Here is a 22817-nt window from a genome sequence, read left to right as displayed (position 1 = left end):
CAGTAAATGGCCTGGTGTCACTTGTTTCGGGAGATCCCTTGCTGAAGTCTTCCTATAGGCTCAGTGCTTTCTGGTGCAACATGCTGCCCTTATTGGGACGTTTTCTGTTCACATCTCCCACTCACAAATTTAATGCCTTCTCCATCTTTTTTTAAAAAGTAATATCTTTTTTGATTTCAGAGAGAGGTATAAACGTCAGTGATGAGAGAGTCATTGATCAGCTGCCCCCTGCACGCCCCCGACTGGGGATAGAGCCCACAGCCGGGGGATGTGCCCTGACTGGGAATCAAACCCGACTGCTTGGGTCCTAGGTCGATACTCAACCGCTGAGCCACGCCAGGCCAGGCTGCCTTTTCCATCTTAACTAAACACTTATCACTCACTATGGCTGCAACTTTGCAGTTTGAGGTGCAACAGCAAAGCTAGCACAAATTTCATTTTCCTTCTTCACAATTTCATGGCTAGAAGATTTGTTCTTACTGTAGATGTGAGTAACCTCAGCATACGACTTTTTTTTCTTATTGAGAGCTTTCACCTTTTTACTTAAAGGAAGTACTTTATGACTTCTCTGGCATATCCGAATTGACAACATCACGACTCTTGTGCTTTGGGGCCATTATTAAGTAAAATAAAGAGTTAATTGAACCAAGCACTGTGATGCAAAAGTTGATCTGATAACCAAGATAGCAGCTACTATGTGACTAACAGTCGGGGAGCACGGACAGTGTGGATGCGCTGGACAAAGGGGTAATTCTCGTCTTGGGCTGGACAAGGGGGAAAGTGCAAGATTTCATCATGCTACTCAGAACAATGTGCAATTTAAAATTTAGAAATTATTTATTTCTGGAATTTTTCCATTTACTAGTTTTAGATCCTCTGTGACTTTCTGGAGAACCACTCTCTGGGCAAGCAGGTGAAACTCATAAAGAAGATGGGGACCACCTGACTCACCTCCACAGGCTGGCCGGCCTCCAGGCTGGGCTGGGCAAGGATCTCTTCCAAAGGCTCACCCTCAAGCAGGACTAGGAGCCTTTGGAGCCCAGAGGCCTTTGAGGGACCCCTCTGCATTCCCCTGGTGTCTGGCTTTTGCCTGAGTCTCTCCCTGAAAGCACTAGGCACCCTTTTAACCACCCTGGAGCCCTCTCCCATGCATTGGAACAAGTGGAAACAACGTTTTGCAGCAAACAACAAAAAAAAATCACTATCATTCTTACAACAAAATGTATTTATTTACCTGGAAAAGTATAATAATTTTAAGTATAGAGCAATTCACCTGTGAAGGAAGGCACATTAGGAAACAATGTTGCTGCAAATAGCCTCCTTGAGGACCGCCTCAATGTACAATGCAGAACAGCCACCCACAAATCTCAAAGGTACAAAACAAAGTTTATCTGCCATGACAGGCTAAGTTATGTTGTAGTAACAAATCACTCAAAAAGTCATCTCAGTGGCATATAACAAGGTTGTTGGTTTTTTTTCTTGTTCTAGAAAGAAATGCTGTGTTAACTGAAATCTCTTAAGGACTCAAATTGATGGAGCAGCCACAATATCAAGTCTTGCCTGTTGCTGTGCCAGAGGGAAAGCAGGCTCTGGAGTGTCTCACACTGGTGAGTAAAGGATCCACTCTAGAAATGACAGGTCTACTTCTCACAATTTATATGCTTGAATCAGTCACATGACCCTATTCAACCACAAGGGGGCCAGGAAGTACATCACATGGCCAGAAGAGAAAACTGGAAATACCTGGCAAAGAATTCTAATGACTTTCTTGTTAAGAGAACCTGTGTTATGATGTTGAAGTTGTATCATACTTTAGTCCTGGTAATGACTGTACCTTGTTGCCTGCCACCTCTAAGACAGTATCCAGACACATGCGCTCACCTATCCTTTTTGGTTATTTCTCTCCTATGACTCACAGTAAAGCAATATATTGTATGCAAAGATTGCAAAATAAATGCAAGGCAATTGGTTCATTCAACTATGCACTCACCAACACTTTTTTAGAAGAGAGTGTTCCATCTTTCTCTCTGGGATTATTAAATTAATGTTATTGTAAAAAATTTGGAAAATATGGACAACTAAAAAGAAAGGGGAGAAGTCACTCATAATATCATCTTCAAAATATAATCCAGTTAATATTTTAGTGTATTTCTCCCAAAGTTTTCTATTATTTTAAAAAACTAGCTTTCATGGTCACCAGAACTATAACTATTTATTTATTAGTGACTAAATAGCTCTATTTATTAGTGCTCTAAATAGCTGATTTGATTGGCCCTGGAAGAGCAGATAATTTTTTAAAAAGATCTTTTAGCCCTTTTTCTCAAAACATGAGTATTTACACATGGTTACATAGCACTTAAATACTAATGGTTAACTAACAGTCCCATTACTTATTAGTATAAGATCAGCCATGAAACAAATGAATAATTGTAATAGTTATTTTCATCTGCTTCTGGTATTTTCTCCACCCAGATTACTTATGAAAAGGGAACAGCTTTGGAAGTTCATATTACTGTGGAATTTAAGCCTCTTAAAATCATCAAGATTCTGGTTACCTTTCAAAATCATAAACTGTTGATGATTCAAACAATTACTAGTTAGTCTAAGAAATAAATTGCCCAAGTATGTTACAATTGGGATGATTTTAAGTCTAGAAACCATTTGGTTACAAACTCGATCTTTAGAGGTTAAAGATGGCACATGGGATTTTTCAGAAATTATTACTTAAACTTTTCTGAGGACTCTTTTTGACACTGTATTTGATATGCAGATTTCTTCTTTATTCCACTCAACAAAGGAAATCACAGAAAATTTAATTGACCCAGAATCTATACAAAGAGCTCATAATCTTATTATATTGCAGCAATCTCTCAACTATTTATACTAGTAAATAAAAGAATAACAGTGGATTGTGAACTTCAGGACAAAAATTATGAATTATCCATCTTTATAATCCTTACAACTCCTAGCATAACTCACTGCACAGAGGAAAACATCCATTAACAAATAAATGTGATGAAAGTACAATTGCATTTGTATATGAAAGGCATTTGTTTGGATATCTTGTTTACTTTCCTTATTGTTACTCCACATAAATCTTTGTTTTCTGGAATATCTCCTTACAATTTCCAGAAGAAAAAATACTGAATTAGGTCATCTGAATATTTCTTAATATAATTTGACAAGTAAGTTTCCAAAATCTTTGTCCTAATTTAGATCCCCAACAGGATATGAGTGCTCATTTTACTCTACCCTCTCCAATGGAGTTTATTCATATTTTAAATAAACTGGCTAATTAGATCCATGAGAAATAATATCTCTTTGGTCTTCATTTCATTATTGAGTTGAACATTAGTAAAATATGTAGCAGGCACTTAAATTTCCTATTTTGTGAATTCATTTTGTATATACATTTCCCACTTCCCTATTTAAGGTCTTAGTGCTTTTTATTTCTATTATTTGTCCTCACATTGTATTATATACTTTTACCCCAAATATCTATATCTATCTATCTATCTATCATCTATCTATCTATCTATCTATCTATCTATCTATCTATCATCTATCTATCATCTATCTATCTATCTATCTATCTATCTATCTATCTATCTATCTATCTATCTATCTATCTATCTATCTAGATATATATATTTCTGCTATTAGACTGTGGTTCCATAAAGGCAGTGACCTCATTTTATTCATCTGTGAACAACACTTAACACAAAGAGAAAATACAACCTGTACTTTGCAAAATTATTCTTACATAGGGTTAAATGAGATAATAAGCAAAGCATCTAGCCTAGTGCCTCACATAGATGTTCAATAAATTATTTTAAGCAACCAATAAAAATTTCCCTGTTGAACTAAAACCACACGCTCCCATTTCAGAGTTTAGGAAAATCAAGATTGGAGAAAGAAAATCAACATTAACTATCTTTGAAAGATAACAAACTTCTAGTTGTAAACTGCAGATTTAGGATTTGAACACTGATCCTCAAATCTTTCACCAAAATCATGTGATCGACACGCTCCTAAGATACTGTGACAAGGGAAACTTTTGAAGGACCAGTATGAAACTTTTGGCAACTGACGGCTTCTTTCCCCTGCAGCCCGTAATGATGCCCTGATCCCACGCAGAAATGTCTCTCTTCCCTCATTTCGATTTACAGAAAACTTGTGGTAAAAATAGTAAAGCTCAACAAGCACAAGTATGCATCACGCGCATGGCTCCCCCCCCCCCCCCCCCCAGATTACTTCGCTTTGTTTTTAGACAGGGGCGGCAGCTGCTGCTGCGGCGACTGCGAGGAAAGCAGAACTGAAGCGAGGAGAGGGAAGGTCCAGGCCGCCGATGGAAACGGCCAGTCAGCTGCGCCCGACGCTCGGGGTGGGTTAGGGGCATTTTCCTTGCGGCTGGGGGAGCGCGGGGGGGCGGGGCCGTTGCAAACAAATCCAAAGTAAAACGCGAGGGTTTCGAGGGCAGCAGCGCGGGGGAAGCCCGGCTGGCTGTCCCGCAGGCGGGTGTGCGGCGGGCAGGCCGGAGCGCGGCGCTGGCTCCGGGGCCTCGGAGGCTGGGGGCGGAGGAAGCCGTGTCGGGGTCAGCGAAGGGCAAAGGAAGCCGGCCACTGACGCGGGTCGCTTCCCGATCCCGGGGAAACCGAGTCCAGGCCCAGGGCGGACCTTCAGCGGTCCGGGTCAGCCCAGAACCGTCTCGGGCACTTCCGGTAAGCAGCCGAGCGCCCCGGGCTCAGACCCCGCATCGCAGCGCGCAGGCGCCTCGGGACCCGGGAGGCCGCAGCCGCGGAGGGAGGGGGCGTGTGAGCCGCTGGAAAGCCTCCTCCGCGCCTGCGCGGTCCGCGCGATCCCTGGTCGGGGCAACTAAGCCGGAGCCGACGTCGCGCACTCCCGGGGCTCCGGTCCGGGGCGGCTCTCGGCTCCTCAGCGCGGCGTCGCGTCGAGTCTCCGGAGAGCTCCGCAGCGGTGTGGGGAGGTAAGAGCCCCTCGTGACAAAGATCTTGGCTTCTCCTCACCCCTGCTTCCCTCTCGGAGGGGGCGGGGTGGCCTCTGGACGCTCTGCCTCAGGGTCTGGGTCTGGCCCTCCTTTTCCTCCGGGGACGGAGCCCGGGCCTCGGACCCGTTCCTTTCCCCACCCCCCTGAACGGGCCAGGGCATCTCACCCTCAGACCCCGCGCCCCTCCGGTAAAGCCTGGAAGGCCGGATCGGGCCTGGAGCGTAATCTCGGCGGCTGTCGCCCGGGCGCTGCCTCCTCGGGTCGCCGGGAGTGCTTGGCACAGCGGACGGAGCGCCCCCGGGGCCGCGGCGGGTGGAGGGCGGAGCGCCCCCGGCCCGTCTGTCCCCCTGGGGGAGGGGCTGCGCGGGCTGCGGGGGGGGGGGGGAGACTGTTGTTCCCCCGGAGCGGTGGCCTAGGTCCTGAAAGGACTCGACCCCCGGTAACGAATCTGTCATCGCTGCGGGTGCTCTTGTAAAGCCCACTCCCGCATGGATCCATTTTCTCACCCGTTTAGACCGGGAGGATGCGGTAGTGTTCCTGCTCCACTACCTTTTCTTTGATACGGTTGAACAATGCTGAAAGATGACCTAACTTATAAACTAGTAATTCATTTGTATTACCATGATTGCAAATCATTGTATCCCAGATTAAGGGTGTTCTTGTTAGAGTCTTATGGAAACCAGCCCACAAATTTGATAAGTTACTGCTTTTATTTAACAAAGTAGGCAACTTGCCCGTCGAATTAGGTTGCTTCATTATTTTGAGCTTGTCATCTTTTGAATTGGCAGAAATTTGATGGTTTGATCCAGTAGAAGTATTATATAATTTTTCACCCAGTTTCTTCCTTTATTTTCTCCCCTGGATGTTCAATTATATGCTTAATGTCAAAAATTTCTAAATATAATAATGAATAAGGAAAGATAATCAACTATAATTCCATTATTTAAAGTAATCAACCACAGTTAATATTTTGACTTTTTATCTTTGAGCTTTTTTTCTGGTATTTTCTTAATTAAGGTGAGGTTTTTATGTACAATTGGCTTGCCCGCTTTTCTTGCTTAAAATTATATTTTAAGCATTTTCTCATGGTTAAAAAAAACTTTATAAACACAACGTTATGATTTTTTGATTACACAAGTAATACGTGAGCAGAATACCTTTTGAAACAGGTACATTATAAAGCTAAATTCCCATTTAATTGTCAACCCCAGTCATAATGTTATTTAATATGATGGTATCAGTTTATTTAACCAAATGGGTCTGAGGATCTCGTTACACCAGGGGTGGGCAACCTTTTTTCTGCCAAGGGCCATTGGATATTTATAACATCATTTGAGGGCCATACAAAATTACCGACTTAAAAATTAGCTATGAAAAAAGCTCCTAGATTTATTGAATTTTGAGTCCCACCTGCCGTTGCCTTGGCAGGGCCAGACCAAGTGATGTGGCCTTTGAGCCGCACGTTCCTCACCCCTGCTTTACACACTTAAAAAGTATTGAAGCCCTGGCAGGTGTGGCTCAGTTGGTTGGGCGATGTTCCCTGAACTGAAAGGCTGCCAGTTTGATTCCAGTTAGGGTACATGCCCAGGTTGTGGGCTTCATCCCCGATGCCGGGATCTTCCTGCTGTGCAGGAGGCAGCCCATCAGTTTTCTGCTCTCACATTGATGTTTCTCCCTTTCTCTCCCTCTCCCTCCCTTTCTCTCTAAAAATCAATATAAAAAAAAAAAAATCTAAAAAAAGGTTATTGAAGACTAAGAGTTTTGTTTTCCAATGCAGTGTATTTATCATTTTAGAAATGAAAACTCAGAACATTAAAAAAATTGCTCATTAAAAATAATAAAGCCATTATATATGAAATGTAACTATGTTTTCTTTAAAAAATTTAGTGAGGAAGGTGGCACTGTTTTACATTTTTGCAAATAACTTTAATACCTGGCTTAATATAATACAGCTGGATTTTTATATTTGCTTCTCCGTTCAATTTGGTGTGCTATCATGTTCAGGCTGAAACATATTAAGAAAATTCAGCCTTACAAAGATAGATATTCGGAAAAGGAAGAACCTCACAGAATCCCTAAAAAACTCTTGGGGACTTCCAGGAGTCCCAGTCTGAGAAAGCTGATTTAATCATTCCTGTGCTGATGAGCTTTTAGGTTCTTTGCAATTTTACACTATTACAAATACTGCAGCAATGTAAGTTCTTTGTGATGTGTTCTTGTGCACAAGTGCTAGTGTTTCTATAGTGGTAGAATTGTTAGGTTACAGAGTATGTACTTTAAAAAAAGTTTTGGTAGATGTGAATATTACTTTTGATGCCTGCATAATTTTATTCTGTGTTCTAATGTTGGTATTTAGAGTGTTTCAGTTAATGATTTGGTGGAATATCTTTGCATATTTTTCGTTGTTTTGTACTCTTTTCTTAAATTTCTAAAAATAAAATTTAGATAAAATGTTAGGAAACTTTTTGAGGCTATTACTACATTGTTTCCCTAAAAGAGTATACCAGTTTACTTCTATCAGTGTATCTGAGATGCTCTTTGTATTTTATTTATTTATTTTTATTGATTTTGAGAGAGGAAGGGGGGAAGAGAGGGAGAAACATTGATTTGTTGTTCTACTTATTTATGCATTCATTGGTTGATTCTTGTATGTGCTCTGACCAGGGATCGAACCGCAGCCTTGGCATATTGGGATGATGCTCTAACCAACTGAGCTGCTGTGCCAGGGCCTGATAAGCTCTTTTTACACACCCGTACCAACATTGAGTACTCTTATTATTAAAAAATTATGTTCTTATTTAGTAGGCAACAAATGGTATGTGTTAATTAGCATTATTTTGAGAGTGCAAATTGTGTATTGGAAATTTTCATAATCTTACTAGTTCATGTTATTTTCCCATTAATAAATAGTCCAGTGTTCGTGTTTTTCTAATAGATTTTTATTATCTTTTTATATTGTAAGGATACATGCTATAATTTTTTAGAAAAGGACAAAATTATCCTTTTCCTGCTTACAAAAATAGTTTATTTTTGTAAGTAAAATACTATAGAGACATATAATGTAGACATAAAAGGTTTACATAATCTCAGATAAATACCATTATTAACAGTTTGGCATTTGCTCCTCTATATTTTTCCCCCCAGTGTTTTTGCTAGCTCTGTTTTTACAGCATATTTGTAAAAATGGGTTTTTACTAAGCATGAAGTTTTGCAATTTGCTTTTTTGTCATTTAACATTATATATTAGATATTTTTCTATAGAAGTACATAAAACTCTGGGCAAACTTTTATCCAAAGTGGCTTTAGGAACACTAATTGTGATCTTTAGTTATCTGATGTCAGGCTCCTTTCCTCTTTTATATTCTCTTCCTAGGTGATCTCTTGCCGCCAATTCCCAATTCTTTATCTCAGACTTCTGTCCTGCTGTCCAGATCCTTATATCCAACTGCCTGTTGGACATCTCCCCCAGGATGTTCTCAAGGTACATCAAACAATAGTCTAAACGTGAACTCATGTTTTCCCTCAGTCCTGCTCCTTTTTGTATCGCCTGTCACAATCAGTGGTACAGTCTACGCAGTCACTCACAGTGGAAACCTGACAGTAACCCTAGCGTTCTCTCTTGCTTTCACTCTTCAATAGTTCCTATTCTTTAGCCACTTTTATATCTATCTCCTTTCCATCTGCAGTGCACTGTCTCAGTTCAGGGCCTCATCATCCGTCACCTTAACCATTTTAGGAGTCTCCTTACTACTGTTTTCTTGATTTTCTGATTAATCTTTCATGTTGCTACCAGTTTTTTAAATCATGAAATTTTTAAAAACCATCTTTTTTTGTAAACATGGTAAATATTTGTTTGTAAATCTGAGAGTTATTGCATAAATGGCCAAGTAAGTAAACATTACCTAAAACAGGTTATCATATGTACATATAATAAACTTGTTTAGAATAGGGAGTATATCTTATATTTCTTCTGTATCTTATGCCCATGGTAGATTATTAATCTATTAACAACCCTTCAGACAGGATAGATAAATCTCCTTTTTGTAGATTCAAACACATCATATAATCTGTTTATTTGTTTTGCAGCATCTTTCCTGTAATTGTCTGTCTCTCTGTGTCAATCTTGATGGGTTGCTCTCTAGGCCAGTTGCACAGCTTTCCTCCCAGAGTGTGTCCTTTTGTGATCTTCTGTGAATTCCATTTGTCTTTCTTTGTGTTGGGTAGCCTACTTACAGGATTTCAGGTTTTCCACTTTCTTGATGTCTCCCTTCTGTTGGTAGAGTACATATTCTAGTAGCTTCTTGAGAAAGACTGAATGGGAGGCAGATTTTCAGAGTTCTCACATGTCTACACATGTTTCTTTATTCTACCCTCACACTTGATTGATAGCTTAGCTGAGATAGAATTCTAGATTGTAATAATTCACTTTTGGAATTTTGGAGGCATTGTTTTCTAGCTTCTAGTGTTGCTATTAGGAAGTCTGCTTCCAAAGTGATAGTCCTTTGTATGTGACCTGTTATTTCTCTCGCTTTTATATTTATTCACTAAGTATGTGTTAAGCATTTTTATGTGGCAGGCACTGGTCAAGATACTTTGAATATATGGGTGAACAAAAATACAAGATTCCTACCCTCATGGAGCTTAAATTCGCAGAGGAGTTGTTCCAAATGGTAAACAACAAATGTAATAAAAACACTATACAAAATGTTAGAAGGTTGTAAAGTAAATAAGTGCCTAGAAAAGAGAAAAGGAAAGCAGGATGGGATGGAGTAGTCAGGAGTGTTGGGGAAAGGAAAACTGGGGAATGCAGATTGTAGTATGAAGTGGTGTGATTTTCCCTTAGACCACTTAGGTATTCTGAAATTTCATAATGATGTGGCTTGGTAAGAGTTTTTCATTCATTGTTTTTGGCCCTAAATGGGCCCTTTCTATCTAGGAACCATATCTTTCAGTTCTGGGGTATTTTATTTGGAACCTTCTTCCTTTTTCCCCCCCTATACTTTCTTTCTGGATTCCTTGTAATTTGAATATTAGACCTTATTAGATTGATTCTCTAATTTTCTAATACTTTCTCTTATTCTCCTTCCCTTTTTATTTTACTTCCTAGAATATTTTCTCAACTTTATTTTCCAATGCCTTGATTTCATTTTTTAAAACTTAGAACAGTTTTAGATTTATAGGATTATTGCACAGATAGTACAGAGTTCCCATATAACCCATAACCAGTTTCTCTCTTATTACATCTTACATTATTAATATAATACATTTGTTATGACTAATGAACCACTATTATACATTATTATTATCTAAAGTCCATACATTATTCACATTTCCTCATTTTTTTTCCTAATAGACTTTTCCTGTTCCAGTATACTAGAACCTACACACTCACTTTCTTTCTTTCTGGCATTACAAGATACTTCATACTCATCTTGTGTATTTCCTGCCCTAGTCTTAGAATCAGCCATTTTTCTGAGGAACCTTGGTTCCTTTTGTTGGAGAAATCAAGATCTGGGCACAAATGTGATTGTTATCACTGAGATGTCTTGCTTCTAGGGTCTCTCAGCTGACAGAGCAAGATATATAAGCTAAACATGGGTTTGTTTATACTGATGTCTCAAACTCAAATCCATTACTACATGGATCACTCTAACTTCCTTTCCTTGGTTATCATAGAGAAACCTGGCTCCCACCATCAGCCATCCAATTACTTAATTCTAATTCCAGTATACATGTATGGTGGTTTCAGAATTGTTAACCTGTACCCTCAACTTGAGTACAATGCTTGTGTTCCTTTTGCTTTTAGTCTTACACATTCCACTCATTTCCAAAGGTAGCAGTTTATTCTTCATCTCTCTTCACTGAATTCGTTTTATATGTTTAGGTAGACTCTTTTGTCACATCCTACATTCCATTGGGAGATCCCCTGACCTTCTAAATGATTTTTTTAAATTTGCATGCACTGAGGTTTATTCTTTGTGCTATAAAATTCTATGGGTATTGACAAAGGCTTAATGTCTTATATTCACTATTACAGTATCATACTGAATAGTTGCATCACCCTAAAGTATCTACTGTGCTTTACCTGCTTAACCCTCCCCTTCCCCAAAACACTGGCAATCACTGATGTGATTTATGTCTCTAGTTTTACCTTTTCCAGAATGTCATACAATTATAATTGTACAGTATATAGATTTTTTTAGACTGGCTTCTTTCACTTAGCAATAAGCATTTAAGATTTATCTATATTCTTTTGTGGCTTTGATGGCTCATTTATTTATATCACTGAATAATATTCCATTGCATATATTTATCTGTTCACTTACTGAAGGGCATCTTGGATGCTTCCAAATTTTAGAAGTTATGAATGGCGCTGCTGTAAACATTCAAGTTCTTGTGTGAACATAAATCTTTAAATCAATTGAGTAAATATTTAATAGTATGATTGCTGGATCATATAGTAAGAGTCTATATAGTCTTGTAAGAGACAGCCAAACTGTCTTTCAAAGTGGCTGTATCATTTTGCCTTCCCACTAGCAATAAATGAGACTTCATGCTGTTCACCATCCTTGCAGCATTTGGCATTGTCGGATTTGGGGATTTTAACCTACACTGTAATAGATGTGAAATGGTATCTAATTATTTTAGTCTACAGTTGCTTCAAGACAAATGATGTTGAGCATTTTTTCATATGTTTATTTTCCTTCTGTATGTCTTCTTTGGTGAGGTGTTTGTTCAGCACTTTTACTTATTTCTTAATTAGATTGTTTATTTTCTAATTATTAAATTTTAAGAGTTCTTTGTAGATTTTAGATACAAGTCCTTCATTAGATATTTGTTTTGCAAATATTGTCTCCCAGACTATGGCTTGTCTTTTCATTCTCTTAAACAGTGTCTTTTTCAGAGCAGATAAAATAAAAATTTAATTTTAATAATAGAATTCACTAATATTTTTCTTTCATAGATCATGGTATTTAAAAAGTCATCACCAGCCCGGCCTGGCGTGGCTCAGTGGTTGAGCATTGACCTAGGATCCGGGTGATCGCAGTTTGATTCCTGCTCGGGGCACATGCCCGGGTTGCGAGCTCGATCAATGACTCTCTCCTCATTGATGTTTCTATCTCTGTCTCTCCCTCTCTTTTCCTCTCTCTGAAATCAATAAAGATATATTAAAAAAAAAAATTAAAAAAAAAGAAAAAAGTCATCACCAAACCCATAGTTATATAGATTTTTCTCTTATGTTTTCTTCAAGAAGTTTATAATATTGCATTTTATATTTAGGTCTGTTATCCATTTTAAATACATTTTTATATAATAAAGTGTAAGGTGGTCTGTATGTAGGTTCATATTTTTGCATAGGGATGTCCAGTTTTCTCAGCGCTACTTGGTGAAAAGACTATCCTTTCTCCTTTGAATTACCTTTGCTCTTTTGTCAAAGATAAGTTGACTATACTTTTTTGCTTCTGTTTCTAGGCTCTCTACTGTATTCCATTGATTTATGTGGGTTTTTTTTTGTTGTTGTTATTTTTATTTGTTTTTTGCCAATGTCACTCTGCCTTGTAAAGTAGCCATGTTTTAAGTCTTAAAATCCCTTCAACTTTGTTCTTTTTAAGTATTGTGTTGGCTATTCTAGGTCTTTTGCCTTTCCATATGTATTTTAGAATCAACTTCCTGAGTCCTACAAAATTGCTGGGATTTTGACTGAGATTGCATTGAATCTAGAGATTAAGTTGGGAAGAATTGACATCTTAATATTGAGTGTTCTTGATATTGAGTCTTCCATGAACATGGAATATATCTCCATTTAATTTAGATCTTTTTTTATTTTTCATCAGCATATTTTCGTTTTCCACATATTGGGCCTGTAAATAATGTGTTCGATTTATAACTATTTTATTTTTTTGAGGTGCTATTGTAAATGGTACTTTAAAAATTCCAAATTCTGTTTATTCCTTGCTCATATATAGGAATGCATGTGGCTTTTGTATATTAACCATGTATCCTGCATCCTTGCTATACTCACTGTTTCATTTTTTGGGGGTCAACTTTTGGGGATTTTCTACATTAAAAATCACATCATTGCAAATAAAGACAGTTTTATTTCTTCCTTTCCAAAAAGTGTACCTTTTATTTCTTTTTGTCTTACTGCACTAGCAAGGTTTTCAGTACATACTATGATAAATAGGAGAAACGACATCCTTTCTTTGATTCCAGTCTTTGGGAAGAAGGGATCCAGCTTCTCATCATTAAGTATAATGTTAGGCGTTGGCGTTATGTAGATATTCATCATCAAACTGAGGAACTTACCCCTCTATTCATAGTTTGCTGAGAGTTTTTTATCATGAGTAGGTGTAGGGTTTTGTCAGTTTTTTTTTTGCATCAGTTAATAAGATTATACGATAATTCTTCTTTATCAGTATGGATTACACTAATTAATTTTCAGATGTGGAACCAGCCTTGCATTCCTGGATCAATCCCACTTGGCCATTGAATAGAATTCTTTTTATGCATTGTTAGATTCAATTTGCTAATACTTTATTGAGTATTTTTATGTCTGTGTGTATGAGCAGTATTGGTCTATAGTTTTCCTTACTGTAATGTCTTTATCTGGTTTTGGTATTAGAGTAATGCTGGTCTTATGGAATGAGTTAGTGTTTCCTCTGCTTCTTTTTTCTGGAAGAGATCATGGAGAATTGGTATCATGTCTTCCTTAAATGTTTGATAAAATTTACAATTGAAGCCACCTGGACCTGAGGATTTATTTTGTGGAAGGTTATTAATTATTGGTTCAATTTTTGTCAATAGATATAAGGCTGTTTGGGTTATCTGTTTCTCCTTGTGTGAATTTTGGTAGTTTGTGTCAAGGAGCTGGTCCATTTCATCTAAATTTTCAAGTTTGTGGGCAGCGTCTATAATTCTTAATTGTCCTTTAAGTGTCTATGGCATCAGTAGTTATTAGGAGATGATTTTTATTAATAGCCTTCTATATTTATTAACTGGCATTCTTATCTAAAGAACTTTCCTGTAGCAACTATTGTTATCCTAAAGCATATTTTGTAAATAAAAGGCAGTATCAACTTCAGAGTAATGGGTTAGTGCCCTAGCAACCTTCCAATGGGTGGGTATTTTGTTTTGTTTATGCTTTTAGCATTATTATGATCTCTTGGGTTTTATTTGTTTGTTAGTTTTTAATCTATTTGATTTGTGTTCATCTTTGTAGTCTTCATTCATTTGATGTCCAGTTGTCCCATTGAAGCCAGTGGGAACTCTTCCACCTGTCTCCTTTGTCTTTTTGATATTATCCCATTAGTCATTGGCAGATTCCTTCAGGGTGTCTCAGGCTAATTTGGTGGTGTTCTTACCATAGATCAGAAGTTCATCTACTTTATTGATAAAACTATTAGTTTTCTTGTACCTCTCTCTTGTGTGCTTGTTTTCTATTTCTTTAATTTCTCTTCTTAGTTTATAAGCATGTAAGGCCCTACGCATCTGTTGAAGTACCACTTTTGCTGAGCCTTACAAGTTTTATATGCAGTATTTTATCTGAATGTAGTATATTTATATTATTTGGTATATGGTATTTACAACTATTTTTAGCTTTCAATTATGAATTTTTCTTTCTTTTTTTAATTATTACTATTTTTATTAATCCTCACCAGAGGATCTTTTCCCCATTGATTCTAGAGAGAGCGGAAGGGAAGGGGAGAGGGGGAAAGAGAGGGAGGAGAGAAACATCGATGTGAGAGTGCCACATCAATTGGTGCCTCCCACACGCGCCCTATGGGGCAGGGAACCTGCAACCCAGGTATGTGCCCTTGACCCGGAATCGAACCTGTGACCCTTTGGTGTGAGGGCTGACGCTCTAAGCACTGAGCAACGCAGGCCAGGGCATGAATTTTCTTTGATCCATGAGTTATTTATATAAGTGTTTTAAAATTAACAGTAGTTAATGTTTTCATATTATGTTATTTGAGTTGGTTTCCATGTCTTTTTTTGTGTGTGTATATATGGAGGCAAATTCCCCAACTAAGTTATAGGTGCCTCAAAGCAATACTCTTAAATTTTTATTTGTGTCTATGTCCTATGTTTCTTGGCATACAGTAGATGGCATAATACTTGTATGTTAAAGAATTGATGGAGCTATCATACTTTTTATTTTCTAGGTATACAAGAATTAAATTCTGAATAAGTCTACAAGTAGGATGGATAGTTATTTTAAAGCAGCAGTCAGTGACTTGGACAAACTCCTTGATGATTTTGAACAGAATCCAGGTTTGTTGGTTTTTCATTTTTGTCACTAATGAAATTTAAAAATGTCTTTAATTCAGTTATATCATATAGAGAGTACTCTTCGCAAAATTTAGTTTCAATTTTGGTCACATGGTTATCTTCTATAAAAGATTCACTTATTTCATTATAACATATTAGTTTATTCTTATACTGAATGAAACAAATAGCCAGAAATAAAATAAGGTAACTAGAAGTTTCTCTCCAGATACAAATTTAGCTGAAAGAAAGACCTTTAAAGCCAACATATGAGCCAGCTAAAAGTAACTTGAAAGCTGTACATGAATAGGTATTTCATTGCTATGAGAGATGCTATTTTCTTCATCTTATAATGAAGACTATGAAACTGGAGGGCAGAACAAAGAAGATTGGTTTTTAGCTATTCCTTAGTTTGGTGTTTATAGTTTAACTGAGTTATTTTGAGTGAATTTCTGTCACTTTATGATATCTACAGTCAAAAGTAAAAACCCCAAGAACTTTAAATCCAAATAAAAATAATTTTGGAGGTTATTACTTTTTTCAAGAGAGTAATCTGTCTCTAAAAAAAGTTTAGTTTGGAAGTCTTAGAAACATAACATCTTTGTAATAATATTGATTTGGGTCTCCTGAATAACATTGTATCTTTATTTTAATTAGATGAACAAGATTATCTCCAAGATGCACAAAATGCATATGATTCTAACCACTGTTCAGTTTCTTCAGAGTTGGCTTCCTCACAGTTAACTTCACGGCTACCAAAGGATCAACAATGCATTAATTGTTGTGCCTCATCAGAAACATGCTATGAAACAAATCAGATATCACTGAATGAAAAAACACACGAGGGACTAACTTCTATACAAAATGAAAAAAACGTAGCAGGACTTGATCTCCTTTCTTCTGTGGATGGTGGCACTTCAGATGAAATCCAGCCTTTATATATGGGACGATGTAGTAAACCTGTCTGTGATCTGATAAGCGACATGGCTAACTTAGTTCATGTAACTAATAATGAAGAATATATTAAAAAATTATTGCCAGATGATTTTAAGTCTAGCACAGATTCTTTGATTGGATTGGATTTATCTTCAGTATCAGAAACTCTTTGTGTTTCATCAACAGACCACAGTAATAATGCTGTGAGAGAACAAAATTATGTCAACTCTGAATTACAAAATAGAGAAATCAGTGGAACTAAAGAATTGAATGTAAATGTAGATACAACACTTTCAGATTCATGTAATTACAGTGGAAAAGAAACTTTAAAGGATATAAAGATCCCTAATCAGTTAGAACCAGTTGATGATTTGAACATGCCACTTGCTTTAACTCAACAAAGTTCCAAAATGTTTGATGCCAAAGACAGCTTGCAACACAAGAACCAGCCTTGTGAAGTAGTAAAAGCTGATGACTGTGTGGTAAAAGAGGAGGTACATGTGGCAGCCATAGCTGCCACAGAATGTTTAAAAGAAAGAGGCAGCCCAAATGCTTTGCCTTGGGGTCTTCCAAAAAATGAAGGTTTATGCTTAAATGATTCAAATTCAGATGAAAATTTCAAATTACCTGACTTCTTTCAAGAAGACAGGACTGCTATATTTATAAAACAATCTGCAAAAGAAGATTCAGATTTAGATCTTAAAGATAATAAAGATGTAATCCAAGATTCCTCTTCATCTTTACACGTTTCAAGAGAAGATATGCACTCCTCGTTGTCCTGTCTTCCAGTGCCTGGGTCTTTGTGTGGCTCATTAATTGAAAGTAAAACGAATGGTGATTGTTTACATCAGAATGAACATAAAGATAATGTACAAGAAGCAATGACTGTGCATGAAGAAATAGAGAAGAATGTTATTCTAGGTGGGGAACCACTGAAGGAGACTCATCTTTTGAAACAGGAAAAGTGTGAAAACATACTTCATCAGCCCTTAATTGAAAAGATGGGAGATGGAGAGGTAGATCCTGACCAGAAGGTAATCAGAGTTGACTCTTTGGATTACTCTGATAACACCAGTTCTTCTACAGCAGCAGAATCTCAAATGGAGCTTTTGGGTGCTAATGCCCCAGAGTCTTCTGATCATTGTGAAGATCTCACTTTGTTAAGCAATGATATTGATGGACAAGACTTAGGTTACTTTAATATTGATGAAGGCATGAAAAGTGGCACACTAGTTAGTGATGCTGAACTTGATGCCTTTCTAACTGAACAGTATCTTCAGACCAGTAGCATAAAGTCATTTGAAGAAAATGTAAATGACTCAAAATCTCAAATGAATCAGATAGATATGAAAAGCCTAGATGATGGAAACGTCAGTAATATATATTTCAATGCTGAAGCAGGAGCTACTGGGGAAAGTCCTGGTGAAACAGTTGATAAACAAAATACAACAGAAAATGGTGGCCTTTCTTTAGGAGAAAAAAGTACAATTCCAATTGAACAAGGGTTAGCTAGCAGTAAGTCTGAGATTACAAATGAATTATCGGTCTCAGATTTTAACAGTCAATCTGTTCACATTGGAGGGGCCAGACCTAAGAAGTTGTTTAACATTCCATCAAGAACAAGGAGTTCAAAAGAACCAAATAAGCCAGATGTTCCAAATGTGCCTGAAAGTGAACCCAGCATAACAAATACCATTGCTCCAACCGCTTGTACTACAGATTCTACAACTGATCCTCAGGTTAACTTCAACTCTAATTACATTGATATAGAAAGTAATTTTGACAGTGGACCCAGTCTTGTAACTGCAAATGAAGAATCTCTATCTGCAAATACTTGCAAAGAAGGCCTGGTTTTGGGCCAGAAACAGCCTACTTGGGTTCCTGATTCAGAAGCTCCAAACTGTATGAATTGCCAAGTCAAATTTACTTTTACAAAACGGCGGCACCACTGCCGAGCATGTGGGAAGGTAAATTATACAAATTTTAAAGTCTTTTATTCTTTTGAGACATTTTAAAAGAAATTTTATGTGACAGAAATTCTCATTAATAAATTATTAAAAGATTCAGTTAATTTAAAATCATTGTTTTTCACCTACATGGAAATATAGAGAGCACTGTCATTTTATAGATTGCTTGAGAGTTGAATAAATGTCACATCATCGTGAGTATTACATAATGGGAAACAAGGAACACTACTAATTTTTGTGAAATCTAAGAATACATGGCTTTATCTGTCTGACATTAACATATCAGATATTCCAGATTAAGCCAGATCCCCATTTGTCCTTGAATACTTAATTTCAGGATTACTCTGCAGCTAGTGCTGTGGTCAGGTAAACACTGAAAAAAAAAGCAAATCGGTTTACACAAGGTTCAGAACAGTGAAGATGACCTCATTTGTGTTTTAACACTGCTTTAATTATCTATAAACTCCTGAGAGTTGGCTATAGAAATAACATTGTTTTGTGTTTTGTTTTTTTAATCCTTACCAGAGGACATGCTTAGAGAGGGTAAGGGAGAGAGGGAGAAAGAGAGGTTGATTGGTTGCCTTCAGTATTTGCCTCAACCGGGGATCGAACCTGCAACCCACATATGTGTCCTGACCGGGAATTGAATCTTTCAGTGCACAGGACGATGCTTAACCAGCTGAGCCACTCCAGCATTTTTCAGTAATGTGTTGGTGTCAGATCAACCCTACTCTCTTTTAGAAAAATAACAATATTCTACTTTTAAAAGTTTTGAATACAGAACCACCAGACACTATAATTTTTAACTTTTAAACTTATTCATTAAAGAAAATTTTTATTCCCTTCTAATGAACAAAATTGAGCCAAAGGAATTCTTGTTAGAGATGCAATTTTAAATTTCAGAAACCTCATTTAAGTAAAAGATAAAAGCATTTTATTTTATTAATTTATTTTATCCTCACCCAAGGATATGTTTATTGATTTTTATTTTTTTGTTGGACTGAGGAAGCTAATGGTAAAGTGCTTGGGGGGGTGGAAAAGGGAAGAGAAAGAGAAAGGGAAAGGCACAGGCATGCTCCCAGGAGGGAGAGTCTGTTTATTGATTTTAGAGTGAGAAAGACGGGGGCAGAGAGAGGGAGAGACAAAGACAGAGGCAGAAGGAGAAACATCAATCTATTGCCTCCTGCACGTGACCTGAATGGGGACTGAACCTGAAACTTAAGGCATATGCCCTGACTGGGAATTGAACCCAAGACCTTCTCTTGTACAAGATGATGCCCCAACCAACTGAGCCATTCCAGCCAGGACTAGATAAAAGCATTTTAATAATGCTTTTGAATACCTATGAATATACTGATTCGAAAAATTATATAATCAGAAAAATGGATTTTGGTTAATTAGATTTCGGGCCTTCCCTCCCCCTACCTCTAGTAGGTTTAATTATTCTTGAAACAGAACCAAATTTGTTATTTTTCTTTATAGGTATTTTGTGGTGTCTGTTGTAATAGGAAGTGTAAACTGCAGTATCTAGAAAAGGAAGCAAGAGTATGTGTGGTCTGCTATGAAGCCATTAGTAAAGGTGAGTAGTAACCTGACATATTTTCTTTAAGTAATTGAATATGTCTTTAAAACAATTGGATTGTGACAAAGATAAACTTCTTTATTTTCTTAAGGCGAGGACCTAGTGTTGACTTATCTGGCTTAGGTGGGACATCCCAAGGCTTGGTTTCTCTTTTTGTTCCACTGTCACACTTAATACTACCAGTCTGGAAAGGAAGCATTCAGTTTCTGGAGTGGCATTTCATTAACTTTTAACAGGTACCAAGTCCCTAAATGCTGCATTTCATCTGCCTGTTGTTTTTGCCATCATCATTGTTGTCATCATCTTAATCTAACCATTTATAGAATACCTACCAATAAGTGGTATTTAATCATATACTAATAACACAAGGCAAGGTAATAGTTCTCACAGTTTAGAAAACTACAAGCTAAAATGGGAATAAAAGGTAAGGTGGTGATATCTATGATTTTATAGATAAATTTATAAGACTGCCACACTATTTGTACCTTCTTGTCTCATGTTTTTTTCCCTTCTCAATTTTAGAATTTTGTTTGTATGTATTTCCTACTGTTTCTTTGGCTCCCTAGTTAGCTACCATTATCAGCAATAATCTTTGTGGTCTTGAGTGTGTGTATATGTTGTGTGTTTTGTGTTTTTTCCCTCAAATACACATTTGTTCTTTTGAGTACTTCTTGGCATTTTCTAAGATTTATTGACTATTTAATTCCCAGCAAATATTAGTTGGGACTTTTTAAAGACCAAGCCTGTGTACTAGCTCAGGCAGTGCTTCCTGTTAGGCAGGAGAGTAAATACCTGATAATAATTTGTTTTTCTCTTTTGAATGAAGATAAATTTTTTCAGCAGTTCTCCAAAAAGCTCTGATGTGAGTCTGTTAGCTTGAGGTAAGCTGCTTTACTCCCTGCTGTTGACCTGTGTTCTGGAAGATAATAGAGTATAAATCTTTTTATATTTCTATATTATCACCATTGTTTATGAAGAGGTTAGTTTAAGTGCTTATAGTTATTTTGTTTTTTCTTACACTGTTTCAATAGCCTACAAGACAACTGCTTGTGCTGTTAGCCATGAAGGTTTGAAACATTTGAGCTGACAGGTCAGATTCTTAGGTGAACATTAAAACATTCTGACTATAGAAATCCAGAAGGGAGTATCGAGAGTCATTAAAGACTCTCAGTAGGGTATTGAGTTCAACATTGGTTTATCAAAGAAATCCTTTTGAAAAGCATTTGTTTATTTAGTTATCTTCTATTTATTCTGTTTTTATATCTTATAGTATGTAATTTCATTTATAGTTCTTTTTATCATTACTTTATACACCATAAGAAAACATAAATAACTTATTTTAATATTACCTTTAGCATTGAAAATGGTAGACATGATCATTTAAAATGAGTGGGGAATGTATGGCCTAAGGGCCATATACCGCCCATGAAATCATTTGGTCTGGCCCTGCTAAGGCAACCGTAGGTGGGACTCAAAATTCAGTAAATCTAGGAAGCTGTTTTCACAGCTAATTTTTAAGGTGATAATTTTGTATGGCCCTCAAGTGATGTTATAAATATCCAAATGGCCATTGGCAGAAAAAAGGTTCCCTACCCCTGAAATTTTAAAGTAATGTTATAAATAAGAGGAGAAAGATGGCTCAAGGGTTGTGAGACATATTTCATGAAGGATTAGAAGAAAAAGTAGCTTGAATAAAGATTGTGGATAATGAGGAAGTTGTGCTGAGACTATAAATTTCAAGGCAGCGTGCGTGTGAGTGCCAATAGGTTGATTTAGGGCAAGATGGAAATTACTTTGAAACCTAAAGTAAGATGTTTGGAAGCCATTTCATGAAAATGCTATCATTTACTGTCACTTAAGGAAGGCAGTTTTAGTAGTGGCAGCATTTATAGCAGGTCAGTTTGGAGATATGCTGAAGGGAGAGCTACCAGTACTATTCTGTGTTATTTGGATGAAAAACCATTCAGCAATATTTAGGTATCATTCTGCATTTTGGAGCACCAGCTGAGAACAAAACAGACTCCCTTTTCTCAGGGAGTTTACAAATGTGGGAGAAATGGATGGACAGTAGACAAAGAGAGTATCAGATGATGATACTATCCTAAATGAAAATAAAAGAATGTAAGAGGGATAGATAGTAGTAGATTGGTGGCAAGAGGCTTTTTTATAAGGTGGTCAAAGTAAGGTTTTGTCATATGACCTGTGAGCAGAGACTGGAATGAAGTAAGAATAAAACTATGTGAGAATGGGAAGAACATTCTAGGCAGAGAGAACAATAAGAGCAAAGACCCAAGCGAGGAGAGGGCTTCTGGACTTGTTGAAAAACAAGGAGGCCTGGCTGGCTGGATCATAATGAGCAAATGGAGTTGTAGTGAGAGATGAGGTCAGACAGTAACTGGGAAGGCAGAGGAGGTCAGGAAGTAGGTTATATAGGGTCTTGTGATTCATTGTATGACTTAAATGTTCACTTCAGTTGGGAAATCATTAAAGGATTTTAAACAGGAATGATTTGATTTATGTCTTAAAAGAATCACTCTGAACTTTGTTAGAAATAGACTAGGGGTACAGGGCAAAGATAGTCATTAAATAACAATAATTTTCTTTAGCAGATATCAAACATAAGCTAAATATAATATTGAAATAACTAAATGGTAGCTTATACTGAAGTGGAGTGCTGCCAACCAAAGTAAGGATATTATCTTTGTCAAGTGACACTTCTTTTTCTTGCTAAGCCATTGATTTCTTTCTCCTTACAACTGGAAAAATAGAATATCATACTTTGTTTTCAAAAACATCTGAGATTTTAATGTTATTTTTCCCCCCCGTTATAGCTCAGGCATTTGAAAGGATGATGAGCCCAACTGGTTCTAATCTTAAATCTAATCATTCTGATGAGTGTGCCACCATCCAGCCTCTTCAGGAGACCCAAACATCCAGTGTACCTTCTTCACCTACAACTGTACCAATCTCAGCCCTTAAACAACCAAGTGTTGAAGGTAACTAGAAGAAAATGCTGTGTCTTAGACTAAAGATAAATTATTAAAATAGAAAATTTCTA

At 37.1% G+C, this 22817-nt stretch overlaps 1 protein-coding gene across 3 annotated transcripts in view; it reads left to right on the top strand.

Moving 5' to 3' along the window:
- Positions 1-882: 882 nt before the first annotated feature.
- The window catches only part of ZFYVE16 (zinc finger FYVE-type containing 16), a 46845-nt gene continuing 24910 nt past the window's right edge, over positions 883-22817 (top strand). The window contains exons 1-6 of one of the 3 annotated variants that reach the window (XM_081132840.1): positions 883-4987; positions 8382-8489; positions 15172-15280; positions 15932-18177; positions 19660-19756; positions 22591-22755. In XM_081132840.1, coding sequence (XP_080988966.1) covers positions 15211-15280; positions 15932-18177; positions 19660-19756; positions 22591-22755 — 2578 coding nt within the window. In that variant the 5' untranslated portion in view covers positions 883-4987; positions 8382-8489; positions 15172-15210. The remainder of the gene's footprint in view (positions 4988-8381; positions 8490-15171; positions 15281-15931; positions 18178-19659; positions 19757-22590; positions 22756-22817) is intronic. The other 2 variants (XM_081132839.1, XM_081132841.1) reach the window with 2 other exon arrangements.

Source organism: Miniopterus schreibersii, assembly GCF_964146895.1.
Source record: "Miniopterus schreibersii genome assembly, chromosome: 3".
Classification (NCBI taxonomy): domain Eukaryota; kingdom Metazoa; phylum Chordata; class Mammalia; order Chiroptera; family Miniopteridae; genus Miniopterus; species Miniopterus schreibersii.
The sequence above is the reverse complement of the archived record's forward strand: the minus strand, read 5'-3'. Positions and strand labels throughout refer to the sequence as shown.